Below are 15,926 nucleotides of genomic sequence, written 5' to 3' on the forward strand. Positions count from 1 at the left end.
TCAGGTCTGTATGATCTATAGCAAGTTGAACCCATGGTACCTGTCCTTGGGCTTTGTACTCATCATATAGTTGAAGCAAATTGTCACCACTTATAACACGAGGTAGCCTCCTCCGGAGAAGTTGTTCTTCAGATGTTATAGCAGATGCTATTTTCATTCTCATAGCATTAGCGCCTTCAGTCGTTTTTGACAGAAGATCTAGAACTCCACTCACTGGTTGTGCAGCTGCACCAATAATACCCTTCCCAACACCCTGAACAAAACCCTCAACACCAGACGTTTTAGCTCCTTCAAGAGGCTTTGTCAAAATGCCAGTTACCCCTCTGAATAAACCTTTAGCAAATGCTCCCCCTCCCTCTCTTATAACATCACCAAAATCCTCCACACCTTTGCTTTCCTGTCACACATTTATATCAAACATAGGTATCAGCATCCTATTAAACAACTACGTGTGATCTGAGATTTTTAAAACTGCAAAAATAGGAATAACAAAAACAAAGTGGGGGGAACACACTAGCTAATAGAAGCTTAAGAGTTGGGCTGTTTCTTTAAAGCTTCAGCTTTCAGGTTTAGTGGTTGAAGTTCATCCTTGCAAACTTTTATTTTATTAGCCATTATTAAATTCAATATAATCATCTGACAATTTTTTGTTTTGAACATGATCAAGCATCACAGCGCCCTTTAATATGGTGCACTGATTAAAAAAAAACTAAACTGTACAATTGCTTAACAAATTAAGCTTTTGGGAAAATTAGTTCTTTTAACACTCTTATTCAAATAGCATGGTGTATTACAAGACATTTTCTTTCGAGCATCATCAAAACTTCTTCAGATGGTGCCAAGGATCAATTTGCTGATGTCTTCACTCTTTTCACTAACTACTTGAGGGGTCAAAGGATAGCATTCAAATGTTCCAAGCAGGATGCATATGATCTATACCCTCTAGCTTGAGGGGGGGGGGGGGGGGGTGTTGGGATATCTGTTAGAATATAGTTTGCTAGGATTATATTTTATATTGTTCTGATATATTGTTAGGATAAGATATAATATTCTGCTATATATCATGTTAATATCAGTCAATAATCAATCAAGCATTCAAAATACTTCCAATTTCAAGAGTATCCAAGTTGGGAATGGAAAACACCTACTCACTAGCTTGAGGAGGAATGTGGGAAACTGTGATTTTTAGGAGAGTTGTATATAATTTATTTCACGTAGATTTGTGTGATTAATCCCTAAATCAAGGGATCTTTGATTTTCCTTGTTTCCTGAAATAGTTTAGCACTAATGTATATTCTGTGTGATTATTCAGATTAAGTAATAAAACCAATTCCTTCAAACCTAAAATTCCAGATTTAGTTTGGGCAGATCCATGAACACCCATTACTGTAACTGCTATTTTCTATATTAAGCAATTAGATGTTGGTAGTGATTCACATGCTACATTCATATATCCAAACCTACATAAAATGTCCTGCGGTTCTTTGTTTTTCAAGGGGTTTCTTGCTGGATCACAATAATCAGAAACATAATGGTCGTGTGTGAACAAATGAGTTAATTTAAACATCAGGTAAACAACCATGTAGTAGCCCCATCCAGGTAAAATGCATGTTAAAAGAATAGTAACCCGGTAAATATGTTTTGGTTTAAATATTAATATTCCACGGACAATATTTCTATCAGATTTAAAGCTTGAGAATCAGGTGAAAAATGTACAGAATAACTGTCTATACAAAACCTGTCTTTGCCGACTTTGAATGAACTTCTTATCCATAGACAATGCAGCTACACCTTTACTCATATGTCCAAGTGCACTACTTGCATTACCCAATATATCAACACCTGAGAGCAGCTGAAGTGGTTGGCCTAGAAGATCCCTTCGGATATTTGAGATAGCCATGCTAATCATAGAACTCTGCCTCATGCATATGTTCTCATTAAACCTCTGGTTTATCCTAACCTGGTTCATAAAAAGTATAGCATCTCAAAATTTGTTATGACAAAAATCCTCAGCATTTCTAGATATATCTATGATGCTAAATTGCAGAGAAGATACCATTGTTAATGCAATAATTCAGTCTGTCATATTTATCACATGTCTTTAGGCTGTCAAAATTATTATTTATAATACATTACAACTGTACTATTCTGTATAGACTTAATCTTAAAGAGTTTATTTCCTTTCCTGTAAATCTGATACACAAATATTTAAGATCTCCAGAAATTTGTATCTTTTAAAGATACTGAATGACTATTTAATGAGGATGACTCCACGAGGGCAGATTAGTTTTCCCCAAAAGCAATTTTCTAATCATTTTGATATAATGCGTGTGATTTTCAGACAACCATCAGGTGTAGCAAATTGAGATTATTGCATGAATAATATGCTTCATCTCTTTCTCTATCTCAACTCCTATTAACATGTATAAGTAAATTAACATTTTATAAGCCTAGTATTTGGTTGTTATGCTCTTGGAAAAATTTAATCACTTTTGTACATGATGTGATCCTAGTTCAAAAACAAATGAGATCTGTGGCTGACTGCTTAACTTATTAAGAAGCTACAGGATATTAAGCTGTTCTTAAGATGAGTAACTCTTAGAAGTTGAGCTTTAGATCTAACTCTACCCCAAGGTGAGAATTTCCCTACCCTTTATAAAGACTGCTTTCCCCATAACTCTAGTCAATGTAGGAGCTCAGCACCCCCCTCAAGCCTAGAACTGGACATTTAGAGAGTGAAGTTTGCAAGAGTGGACATCTGCAAGGGGCTCAATAAGGCATCTAGGGTAGGGTACGAGTATCTTATAACTTGGGATTGAGCTTAACTTTACCCCAAAATATAGGTTAAAGGCGAGGAATATCCCACCCTTCGTAAGGACTACTTTGCCCATAACTGTAGTCAATGTGGAACCTCAACAGTAACCCCAGAAAGAAATTAAAATACTTACTGGCATATTTTCTGTGTTACCCAATGCAGTCATTAAGGATGCCCAGAACCCAAGCACACCCCTTGGTCTTTGACTTGGTGACATCGCCATTGACACTTTGAATCGAACTTCCGAAATATTAAGGACACTGTAATTCAAGGTAATGTCATATACAATGTCAAGGAAACCAACATAGATAATCATGCATTTCCAAAGAGTCTTGCATACCCAATTTGAATGATTGGATCAACTGATGCAGCAGTTGTTTGAGAATCATACAGCCTACTGAGCTTCACCTTCTGGATCATTTCATGAAGGTGCCAAATAATAGGTTCATGAATGTTTATCAAAAAGGCAGTGGAATTTTCTGGCCCCTGCTGACAAGAACCAGTCACAAAACAAACCAAACCAAAGACTCATAGTTCATAAATAAGTAAAACATTGACATAATAACTTGCTCATTAGTAATTATAATATAGTAAAGCTCACATGAAGACCAATATATGGATAGACACAAAGATCCAGTGATCCATTTGACTGCATTGTAACAGAACATTTCAGGATATAATCAGTTTCTGACACTCTCTGAGGCCTGAAGAGAACTGGCATAGGAGTTAATGGCAGTTGATTGTCCACTTGTAGCCCAGACATTCTAAGTTTAAATCTGGAACACAGTAAAAATTGTATTTCCAAAATTAATAGACTGAAGATAAACGGGCTAACCAGACAAAAAAAAAGCGTAAGAGTTAGTTTAATTCTCCTAGCAACATGGCCAAGTTGTATTGGTCAACTAGATAGCAGGTTTAAGCAGAATTTTCAAAGGAAATCAGAAAAAAAAACTCATAAAGATAAATAACCAACTTCTAAATTCTAACCAAACTGACAGATACGTCTGTTAAATAAATGCAAATCTTACCTACTGATTCCGGAGCCCAAACCAGTTGAATACGCCAGAACAAGATTCTGAACAGACAGGTACAAAATTTCCTCAGGTGTATGATCAGTAATAGATATCCCAAGCTCAGCAAGATCAAAATTGATGTGGAATTCACAATCTGTAATTGACATCAATTGTTGCTTTTGAGAGTGAACAATTGGTGATGATTGTCTTCGGCTCAGAACACCGGTAGGTTCAGTTTCAGGCATCCAATCACTGATCTTCACAACATTGGCTCTCTCTTCCTTTACAATAGTAACACGCAAGGCTCTGGTTGGCCCATCTGCTACATGAATGGGCTGGTGATCAGAAATTTCATCAATATCATACTTGAGTGATTTCACCGGGTCAGTTCCATCTACAAAGAGTTCCAATATACGTCTTCTACCAAGATCTTCCCATAGAAATGAAGCAGCAGAATTCGGAAGAAGCAGCTGCCAAGAATCACCGATACCATCAACTTGACGAAAGCGAACGGGCAAGAACATGGAGCGATTTTCAATCCTGTTGGCAGGAAAGTATTTACAAAATGGGATAAAAGTTCAATAATTAACAAAATTACTTAAAATAGTACTGCCTCCGTTCCATTTTAACTGTCCACTTCGAGAGCATTAATTGATGTTTTTCCAAATAATGCCCTTGTGAGAGGAATAAATGAGAAAAGATAAAATACATTTTGAAGGGTAAAATAGGAAAATAAATAATACTTTTTTGAAAGTTAACAAAATTAATTACATTTCTTAATGCGTTTCTTCTCTTTCCGGACAGTTAATAAGAAATGGAAGTAGTAATACTTATCAAGGAATACATTACACATCTTATCTAATACAAGTTGACTCAAGCACCAAGGAAAATAATTGTTTCATACGTTTTACAAAACATACAGATATATAAGTGAATTCCTATTTTCCCCTTCCTCAATGTCAAAAAAAAGAAAAAAAATGTATATTTCAGGGGTTCAAACGGGAGATAGTGAGAGATAAAAAAACCTGTAAGGACTTGACAATGAATCTGGACGAAAAATAACTTCAAAGCGTGATCTCTTGGCACCACTTCTTACTGCTACCCTTAATAGCATTGGTTCATCTCCACTATCTTTTTTCAGCATAAGGCGCATTACACCTTCATAGCTTACGCTAAATGGTGTACTCCATTTGTATCCATCAATACGCAACTGAACATAAGATTGTTTATAAGGTATAGAAAACAAGACAAACATGTAAGTTGGACAAATATGAAAATTAGTAACACACACCTTCAAAAGTTCAACTTTAGCTGATGACTGCCACCCAAAGGGTTTTGGAGGATCAGTGGGTTGGATCCACACAGAAGACTGAGTATCACATTGCTGTAGGCAGAGACTACATCCAACCCTATTGACGAACATTGTGTGTGGCTGGAAATGGACCACCTGGAAATCAAAGAGCTTGGAAGTTAGTTACTGATATCAAGGGTATGTACGGGGCTGGTCTTGAACTACATTACATGCAATAGCCATTAATAAAGTAATAGACATTGCCAGGAATATAAGATGACCGAATAATAATTTACTGAAGAACAATGGATATTCCAACCTTTGTTCTGTCTGAAGTCATGTTCAACACTGCTGAAAGCTTGTAATAAGATCCATCAGAATTGAAAGCCTTGACATCAATACGTTCCTACAAGAGTTTCATTGAACATTAAACACTATCGTACAAACTTAACGAAATACTAATGCATTGCGGAAAAAAGATGAAGTAGTTATATCGTCCATTTTTCAAGACTACCTTGTTTTCCAGTTCATGCAGAGAAATTCCAGAGCTATAAACTTCAGATTGGCGCATAGAAACAGAAATGCCAAGCCTAGGAGAGAAGAATGTATCTTTCTGAGATTGGAACATTGTAACTCCACTACGACCGGCATAATCTTGTGGAGAAAGCATGCTAGGAAAAGGGCTGTTATCTTCAATAACTTCAAGCACTTGTAGGTTTTTCCTTGAACTAGAACGCCTTCTATCCATTGAGCTAATGGGACTTTTCAAAGCTGTCTTGGCAGACTTCACTGCCCTAGAGAGAGGGACAGAATCCACCTCTGCATTTTCCGAAGGTTCCACTTCCACTAAACGATATGCCAATGCTAGAGAAGAATCATTGACAATCCAATAAGGGACAAAGAGTCTACAGGTTTTTGGTGCAGCACTTGTCCCGCCCACATCATGTTCAATGCTCACACGCAGTTTCCTGCAAAACTTATGATGCTAAAGTAAAGATTGTTCTTATAAAATAGTAAGAAATGACAATTGCATGCCAAAAACAATTTATGTTAAAATAAGTATGATTTTGCACTATTTTAGAACCCAATGGGAATGAAATTGCATGAAAACCACTACGGATAATAAGTGTAGAAATTAGCACAAGTAAAAATCCTCCTGCTCTCTCTCCTCCCACCATTTCAAGGTCATATTACATTTGAAATCTTCTAAACTGTGCTAAAGAAAAAATGATAAAAGAATACGACGACATAACAAGAGGACAAACAAAAAATCATGTTTGTGTTTTAATAACAAAACAATGAAGAGATTGAAAAGTTATAGTGATATTATATCGAGGATATGAATAATAATATATTAAATGGCAATGCATTAAAAAAAACTCCCCAAACAGAGCAAAAAATACCACTTTTTGACAATATTGAGAAAGAAATATCCAATACTAGGATATAACAAAGATGCAACATGTCACTTAAAAGAAAAGTTATGTATAAAAACAGATTACGAACCTTTTACTTTGCCGGTGAACCATCCAGAAGGATGAGACGTGATTTGAGAAAGAAGGATCCAGTATAAGAATTGGGTCCTGAACCAAGAAATCAAGGAAAGAAGAAGGTGAACCAACTAGAATGCAAACATAACGATTTCAAATGAAAAAGGTTCTTAACCATAAAATAAAAATACATATGCAGACTTAGATTAGTTATCACCTTTTCCATAATCCAGCCACCCTGCACAAATAAAGTAAGATACAAAGGTTTTTGAATATCAGCTGAATAGATATGCACACTCTGACGAGAAGACATGACGCCATGATGCCGCTCAACACAATTTCCTCCCTTTGTTTTCTCCGATATTGAAAATTCAGCAGGACAAGGAAGCCGGTTCTCCAATTTCATAGGAGAATTAATTGATATTCTCCAATCATATACAGGTATATTTAGTTCAGTATTAAGAACTGCAGCATCTGTACCCACACTAAACCAAAACTGTTTACTTCCACTACTAGGATTGCAGCGTAGAAGTATATCCTTTTTCTCAAGTTCATTTAGCTTCAAAAAACGATTGGGTGTCACAGAAGTTTGTCTAGAACTTTGATCTAATAACTGATCTTTGCTATATATATAACTTGAACCAACAGCAACCACCTGACCCCATGAGTATTTGAGCTGAGAATTATGAAAATTAGGTTGAACTTGCAAACATTGGTCAGAGCCCTTGAATGTACTTCTCCAAGATAAAACAGCAGAAGCTCCAGGCTGCACAGTACTTGCTCCACTATGCAAGCATTCCATACCTTGCTCAGAAACGGTTTGTCTAGTACGAATCCAACGCCGTCGACGCACAACATCAGAGGCTGATTTTGTTGAAAACTTTGATGAAGTAGGAGGCCATCTAAAATTTTTAATGTCAGGCCCATATGCCCAGCCTTCCTTGTCAACATACTGAAACTTATCTATGGACCAACCTGAAGCCCATTTCCACCCAGGAGGAAGTGGAGGTTCAAAGAAGTCCTTCAAAAATTATACAAGTGAGTGAAAAAAATCACAATGATGTATCTTCAGTAAGGAAGTTAACAAGCAATAATAAAATGTTTATGAATATACCAACCTTAGATGAATGTGAAAAGTCCCTTGTGCTCCAGTGTCCAGGATTATCATGGTGCATAGCTGACCCATTGCTACCCCAACCAGATGACGGATGATAATACTGATTTTGAAAGACTTCTTCAACTGCAGTATTAGAACCATTTGCTCCAAGTGAGGGATCATGGCCATGAGATGTGTGACATGTCAAAATATTCAACATAACATCTGAGTCGTTCACAACTGTAACAAGACCCCTGAAAATTACATGCTTCTTTCCATTTTTCATCACAACTTCCATACCAATATATTCATTCTGTAATGATATTGGAACAACAGAAAGTGGGAGCAAAGATCGAATACTCTCCCATTCACACTCTGGACCAAGCCCCACCCACAAACCTATATCTCGATCACCAACATTATCACTTTCCATATCTTTTTGAAGGTTAGCAATTGTGTTTCTTTCAAAATAAGAAGTTGAAATAATGAGGCATCCATCATGCATGGCTTCAACATTGCTTTGTTGAGTCTGCAAAAGTTAATGAGAAAGATGCAACAATAAGAAAAATAATCAAGAAACTTAAACAATTTATCCAATAGATAAATCCTTCTGAAATGACGTAAAATATAGTAACTGACCATTCTACTTAGTGGATACGATCTAATACTCTGATTATCATAAGGTTGATGAAACATTCTCACTGAAGCAACCTTCTTAAGAATATTTGCACCATGTCCAACAGAAAATGAAAGTGCACCCACAACATCCCCTGCATAGTGAATACATAAGTTCTTAGCAAAAAAGCAAAACCAAGCTGAGTTAGCAGAAAAACTCTAATATGGAAATTATACATGACAACTAATAGTTGGAAGGAAACATATAACATACAGGAAGTTTAATTTAAGTGATGAAATTGATCAGATAAACTGAAGTGTTGAACTGATAGTGTTTGACTTTGTATAAACAAAGTCTCATCAAACAGGGCATCCAAAGCATAAACAATGTGTCACTGAATAAGACATCCAAGAAATACCTTTTCCAGCTTTTGCAGCAAGATTTGTAACCTCTATTTCCAATTTAGAAGGGGCCTGTAACAAATCATAAATCTTCAATGAAACAGTAAATGCAGCAAACTCCGAAGTTATAAAAAAATTTAAATTGATAATATTTGTGTCTGTGTGGTCTGTGGGGGGATACTGCTGATTAGACAAAAAATTCAGAAAGAGCAAATAAAAGGTATGTTACATAAGAGCTCATATAAGACTTAAAAAGGAATGTTACCGGAGGTTCACTAGCTTGATTACCGAAAGCCATACTTTCCGGTGATTGAAGCTCTTGATAACAAGTTAAAGGAGTAGAGATAGACAGAGAGAAACTAAGAAATGAATGAATGAATGAGTGTATTGATTGTGATTCAGCTATTACTTCATATATATAGGAACCTTAGAACTCCAACCTGTTTAAGCTAACAACATCTAACTGCCTTTAAGGGCAGGATCCAATGCACCCGGGAACAGGATGCCCGCACACCAACACTTGCCATATCATATCTTGTGTAACGGCTAATTCAACTTAATATTCCTATCTCTGCTATACGGGATATAACTATGTATGATGTACATATAAAATCTTCCAAACAAAAATGAAGAGAAATCCAAGCTGAATGTAAAACAGAGAGTATCGAAAGTGTGAATATTCTGAGTTTAGTTATAGGTGTTACATCTGTTAGCTTTCTGTTATTATATGGCTGTAGTGGTTCTCAGTATAGCATTCGAAGCAAGCATAGCTTGAGGCATATTTAAATACATATTGTAATCATCAGGTCAATAATGAACGAAAGATCCACAACCAGTTAGAATTTCTCATTTTTCTCTCTTGGTCATTTTAACAAAAAACTTATGTATATAGAGGGCAACGTTTTGTCTTAGTAAAGCAACATTTTCTAGATTAATTGTCATTTATCTTCTGGCAGATCATATTATGACAGCACAGTTTCTGCTTAATAAAATTTGGGAGGCCTAACTCTACCCCACAAGCTAGCTTAAGAGTGAGAGTTGCATTCCCATATATAATGGATATCTTGGTCATATCTCTAGTCAATGTGAGACTTCTCAACACACCTCATGCCCAAGGCTGGACATTTGGAGCATGAGATTTGCAGGAATGAACATCTGCGGGTGGCTCATATATGGGTCGGGTCGTCTCCAATAAACGATCTAGGATGGGCTTGGATACCATATTATAATTTGGGAGGCCTAACTCTACCCCAAAAGCTAGCTTAGAGGTGAGGATTGTCTTCCCATATATAAGGGCAGGCTTGGCCACATCTCTAGTCAATGTGGGACTTCTCAACACTGCTCAATCTTGAACTTTTCAGTTCATGAACATATTAGAATAAAAAATGAAGCGAAAGTCTAAACCAATCAATTGATGATGCAATACCTTTCTGGGAACTTCAAATATGAAAAGTTCATTCCACTTTACTCTGCCTTCATCCAAACTATTAATTCTTGATATTACAGGTTTCACACACTTTGTTCTTGCACTCTGGGGAAAAAGTTTTTGCTGCTCTGATGCCTGACTGTCAACAACAAGGCGCAAAGCACAGAAGAAGTTATGGCTGTTACCATCATCAATGATGGGAAGACCCTACAAAAATTGAAAATAAATTGATTTCAATATTCCGGGTAGGAAGGAAATTGATACTCTGTATGACCATTGGAACACATTTTGACCTTGGCTTCAAGTATCTGTACAGCCACATAATAACGAGCTTCCCTAGATTCATGAGCAACATTTAACCTATTTGAAAATCTTGGAGGTGGAATCCACACAGAAGCACAATCACCATGGTGTAGCTTGTCAACAGTATCTATATCATGCTCAACTTTTTTAACAAAAACATCGCATCCAAGTCTATTTTCTACTATAACAGTCTGCAAGTCATCCTCATCTAGTGCAGAAAAAGTTGTATTTTCTCCTGTGATTTGTTGACCACAACCCTCCTGCAAACCAAACAGTTAGTAAAGCTATTAAAATTACAAGCTTTAAATTTAAAGGAAAAAGGATAACAGATTCAAAATTTGACCGCATTTAGCTTGGATGCTTTCTGTTCAAGCTCCAACTGTCTTCTCCACGAAAGGATGCTTCCCACAGAGGATTCAAGATTTGCTGCGCTGATATTGACATTCAAGATGCTAGTTGCTGAAATTCGAATTCTCTTCCCAAGTCCTAATGGCGATTGTTCATTGGTATCAAAAGTTTCAAACCTAAACAAGTAAGAAAGGGAATATCTAATTAATGGCATACACTCAAACTGGACTGGATCATGATTGAAATCAGAAGGAGATCCTCAACCAATAGTATATATTTTAATAAAAATATTGAACTGAAAAAGTAAATAACCAATCAATTACTTAAATATTCCATCAAATGGCTCCACAAGGGGCTCCCATGCCTCTAATTGTGCATTGAAGGTTGATGCAACAATTGAGGAAATAAGTACAGCATTCATCCCATCTAGTCCACCATGAGTTGCAAGCTTAATATTGGTAATTGTAGTGTCAAACAAGGGTCTCATCTGAAAAGGTTGTACACTTAACGTTTAATTATAAAATGAGTAGTCCATTTTAAAAAAAAATATATACATTGGTAAATGATTCAGAGAATAATGGCTTTTGTTTTCATAATAGACATAGAAAGCATACCATTCCACATAAGCTGTCCAACATAGTTAGGGAAAAATATCGCAGCTTCAGCTCAGCATTTATGTTTTCCCGAGTCTTGGGCTTCACTGAATCACCAATTATGTAAGCCAACCGACTAGATGGCTTTTTAAGGTCAGAACGAGCCAGAAAGGTGCATGCCTGTACATATAAATGATAGGATGAAAACCAAACTACATTTTTTTAGGATTTTAAAATAAGCAAGAACAGCTCAATGACTATAAACTTTTCCATAATATGCAGATCATATTGACTGACCCAGCTATAAGCATTAGAAACTTCTGTTGTTCAACATACAAAACATTCGTTACATTTTGAGATGCCATTATACAAAGTTTTTGAGTGAGTTAAGCGAAGTGGAATTAATGATTAACCTGATTTTCTACTTTCCATATACTCCAGGATTGAGGAGCCCTTGAGCTTGAAGATCTTGAAAGAGGCACCTCATGAATGTTACCTTGGCTAACAAGATCCATCCTTGGGCAGCAAAACAAATCTGCATGTGGTGCTTCATCTGTTCTGGAGACAACACATCCTAGAGAAACATAACCAGGAGGAGCTATAGGAAACCAGAAGAAAACTTCTTCAACTCCTTTCCCCACAATATGGGAAACTTTGGTAAACTGAACAGGTTTTGAAGAGATATCAGGATTGTCATTCTTGAAGATTATTCCCAGTGCAGGTGGTTCAAGGCTGAAAGGAAGGGAAAGACAATTAATCCACCCAAAACATGAAGCCAGCTAACTGAATTAAGCTAAAAGGCATAGAAGATACAAGGTCTAACCCTTCAGTAATGCAATCACCCAAGACAGCATAACCACGACGCGCAATGGGTCGCCAAATGGAGACTGGACGCCGGAGGTCGCTGCCTTTGTCCCACCAAATCCTTTCAAAGTTTGGTGTAGACATGTAGAAGTTAGTTGCTTTCGAAATGGACTTGAGAATCTCCCATCCAGATGTATTTACATTTGCGCTTGTCTGCTGATTATTATTTTCACGATCGGAATTAAAATCTGATATTGGACTTATCAGAGGACCGCGATTTGAACTCCAGACAAGCAGATGATTCAAGTCATAGCATTTGTTTTTGAGAGGGAAACCGATTGAAGAATGTGCAAAAAAAGAGCCAACAGCATTGTCAAGGCGCCATATGCTAAATCCAGAAGTAAATTGATTATTTGATGTGATATTAAATAAGCAGTCTGAATATTTTGCTGATGTTACAAGATCAGAACGTAAGCAATGAACAACATGATTTGGGGGCGGTTGGCTCCCAACATGGGCTACACAGCCTAGAGCTGTGTACCCTGGGGGCGCAATGGGCATCCAAAGAGAACAATCATTGTCAGTAATAGATTGACCTTCATTTCCGCCATGCCCTTGGATATTCAGGAATGATCCAATAAGATGGAAATCAACTGGCTTCCTTACACGGCCGTATGTATTGCTTACAGCCATTACTGCCTGTGAAGGAGGAATTGGCCTGAAAAGACAATAAAATATAAAATTAGCATAGAAAGGAATCTAAATAGTTAAGCTAAAGTCAGAATTTTTTAGAAGGAGTTTGTTGTAGTTTGTCATATTAACTAAATGCTAGTTAGAGTCCAGCTATAATGTCTGAGAGTCTGTTAGACTAAGTTATGCTGACTAGGATTTACTTAGTCTGTTAGCTTCTGTTATGAAGCTAGTGCAGTCTATAAATAAGTAATCAAAGTACTCATGTGTGACAAACAATTTCAGAATAATATTCAAGTTTCAAAATTCAAAGTTTCTTAGTACAATACTGCTCCTTTAATCCATTTATCATGAGGAAAAAGCAAATTGAAGCCAACAGTCATTTCCTCATAGAAAAGATCCCCTATGTTTTCTCCAGGGATCAGCTTGCCTATATTCTTCAATAACATTTACAGGGTCTAAGGATAGCATTAATTTGCAACAAGCTGGATGCATAGAGTGTTGAGATATGATTACAATTTGATTTTATCCTAGTTTTCTTAGTTAGCAGACCGGTAATCCCTAAATTTAAGGGATTGATTCTCTCAGTTTTGTATAAATATAGTGTACAAATTACCCTGAAAATACATGTAAAATATTCATATTCAAGTGAAAATGTACCTTGATGTCACACAATCTCCTAATATGACATAATTTGCAGGAGCTTGAGGCCTCCAAAAGGTAATATTGTTATTGGAACCAGACTCTGTGAAGAAGAGGAGATCAAATAGCTCAATATTTATGCACTTAGCTCTCTAGTACAGAGCATTTAAAAGTCAAGTTGATAAACTGAATACAGAAAAGTAAATGAGAAAAATTGTGATTAGGTTATTCACTTAATTAGGAAGAGACCTTTTTCAGATACCCAAATTCGGTCGAAGTTGGTACACTGAACAAGTGGATTTGCATTTCCAAAATTTAAGGCAGCAGATGCTTGGCTTTGCAGATTTAGAATGAGAGAAGCAGCACTAAGTGAGAGATGAATACAGATATCCGTTGATATCAAAGATATACTTGTTTTGTCTTTCACAGAAGTATATCCCCCTGATATATCCACAGGATCAAGAATGACAAGACCAGAACCAGCCTCAACTGTAAAATCCTTCAACAGGGCTCTAATCCAAGTGTCCTTCTCCTTGGAGGCATACCTGCTCAAATAGTCAGAAAAAAAGTAATAGGTCAAATTCGTGTCTGAGTAACAACTTCTATTCTTATCCAAGAATGTATTGACAACAGTAGGAGAAATTAAACACGGTTTAGCTGTAATTGTTGAGTATTGAGATGACATTGAGGGTTTTGAAAGAAAGAAAATTAGGAGAATTACAATTTTGGAATTCTTGGCAAAAATAAATCCAATTGAGGAACAATTAATTTAAAAGAGTGGTTCACGATGTCTAAAAAGTGTTCCTCTTTGATTAATTGTTCCTACACGAAATGTATTTTTACCAAGAAGCCTAAAACCATAATTCTCCAAAGAAAGTTTATGCTGTTTCCCAAGATATCTCACATGAAGCTCATGTCCAACTTCGCACGAACAAGCTTCTCGCCATAAGATGAATCGTCGAGAAATGACTTAGAACCATCATAGAAGGTGAATTCAGAAGAAACAACCTAACACCAAAGTACAATAGCCTTTAGACAGAAGAGCAACAAAAATAAGGAATAACAAAACGACAATGAAAGATGTCAATCTTCAGGGATGGGTAGTTTTTCCATGAACCAGAGCTAGGAAAGTATCTTAAATTTTTTTACTTTTTTTCCTATCATCTTTAATTGAAACAGAGAAAAATAATAAGCATAGCACAATGCATAATATCTACACTAAGTCAATAAACAATTTTTAGAGTTTCTACTGTGGGCTTGGGTGGTTGATGCAGGTTGACGGGCTAGACATGATAATCAAACATCTCATAGCATGCAACTCTTAATTTTGAATATTGAAGGAATTTCACATATTTAATATTGATGAGATAGACATGATAATTCTGTTCTGGCTACTTCTAAAACTGATTTTAGCCAAATAGAAGAAAGGATACTGCGCAATTTGGAAAAGAAATACTAGGGAAGCACATCCACTTTAGTCTGTGAAATGCGATTTGCAGAAATTTGGAAATGGACACAGATAATATACTACTGATGACCAGACATTGGTGGAAAATGGTTTTCGTGCACGCATACTGCTAAGATTCAATGCACTAGTTCTGATCAATGACGCATAAAGTTTCAGCAAGATCCAAAAAATACAGCAAGATCCAATTAAGATAATCGTAAAATTTGAAAGGCGTGTAATGTCTTCAGCATATGTGATAAGCTCTATGAATAATATTCCTGAAAACATGAAGGAAAATTTACCTGGGTTTCAAGGGTAAAACTTTGAGTTCCATTTGATTCATATTGAGAATATATAGTAGTTCCCGATGTTTGATTCAAGTTGTCAAGGCTTTTTTCATCACCAGATGTCAGATTGCATGGAGCCACAATTTCAACACCATCCTCAATAGTGATTGAGTAACTGCTATCATTATTCAGGTACGTATACTTCCTTAGAAGAGAGCCATTCTGATATATAAATGTTAAAAATGTAAGCTTCTGATATGTAGCAAATATGAGTAAAATAGGGCAATAAATGTTTTTTAGCAATTTTCATACACCAAAAATTATGCTTCTATGCCCTAGTCTGTTTCCCTTATGTTCAAGAAGAAATATTATCAAAGGGAGAAAAATACATGTGAAAATAAAGAGACAAAATTCACTTAACATGGTGACAAAAAAAAATGTTAAGAAAAAAAATGAAATTACTCAGTATTATAATAAAGCAATTACATTTATATGCATATTTGTCAGATATGTGTACAATTATCTGATATTTCTTAGGCAATCAGGTCAAAATGCCTTCCTCCTGGTTCATAACACCTTAATCAATCTAATTTTATTGCTGACTAATTACACCAAGAAAATGATTCCAAGTGTATTTTCACTCCACTCCTGGTAGCTGCAAACT

General features: G+C 36.2%; 1 protein-coding gene across 2 annotated transcripts in view; it reads right to left on the reverse strand.

Moving 5' to 3' along the window:
• The window catches only part of LOC130710760 (uncharacterized), a 66,458-nt gene that overhangs the window by 2,387 nt on the left and 48,145 nt on the right, over window positions 1–15,926 (reverse strand). For both annotated transcript variants that reach the window (XM_057560110.1, XM_057560111.1), the window contains 26 exons: window positions 15,278–15,484; window positions 14,433–14,536; window positions 13,778–14,073; window positions 13,547–13,631; window positions 12,216–12,914; window positions 11,806–12,124; window positions 11,414–11,572; window positions 11,123–11,286; window positions 10,795–10,975; window positions 10,442–10,711; window positions 10,149–10,355; window positions 8,740–8,794; window positions 8,345–8,475; window positions 7,728–8,234; window positions 6,827–7,630; window positions 6,626–6,702; window positions 5,634–6,087; window positions 5,439–5,525; window positions 5,120–5,275; window positions 4,854–5,038; window positions 3,844–4,368; window positions 3,417–3,591; window positions 3,156–3,301; window positions 2,949–3,075; window positions 1,739–1,960; window positions 41–397 (listed from right to left, as the gene is read on the reverse strand). In XM_057560110.1, the coding sequence (XP_057416093.1) occupies window positions 41–397; window positions 1,739–1,960; window positions 2,949–3,075; window positions 3,156–3,301; window positions 3,417–3,591; window positions 3,844–4,368; window positions 4,854–5,038; window positions 5,120–5,275; window positions 5,439–5,525; window positions 5,634–6,087; window positions 6,626–6,702; window positions 6,827–7,630; window positions 7,728–8,234; window positions 8,345–8,475; window positions 8,740–8,794; window positions 10,149–10,355; window positions 10,442–10,711; window positions 10,795–10,975; window positions 11,123–11,286; window positions 11,414–11,572; window positions 11,806–12,124; window positions 12,216–12,914; window positions 13,547–13,631; window positions 13,778–14,073; window positions 14,433–14,536; window positions 15,278–15,484 (6,699 nt within the window). The remainder of the gene's footprint in view (window positions 1–40; window positions 398–1,738; window positions 1,961–2,948; window positions 3,076–3,155; window positions 3,302–3,416; window positions 3,592–3,843; window positions 4,369–4,853; window positions 5,039–5,119; window positions 5,276–5,438; window positions 5,526–5,633; window positions 6,088–6,625; window positions 6,703–6,826; window positions 7,631–7,727; window positions 8,235–8,344; window positions 8,476–8,739; window positions 8,795–10,148; window positions 10,356–10,441; window positions 10,712–10,794; window positions 10,976–11,122; window positions 11,287–11,413; window positions 11,573–11,805; window positions 12,125–12,215; window positions 12,915–13,546; window positions 13,632–13,777; window positions 14,074–14,432; window positions 14,537–15,277; window positions 15,485–15,926) is intronic.

The sequence above is a fragment of the Lotus japonicus genome, chromosome 4 (genome assembly GCF_012489685.1).
Source record: "Lotus japonicus ecotype B-129 chromosome 4, LjGifu_v1.2".
In the NCBI taxonomy this organism is placed as follows: Eukaryota; Viridiplantae; Streptophyta; class Magnoliopsida; order Fabales; family Fabaceae; genus Lotus; species Lotus japonicus.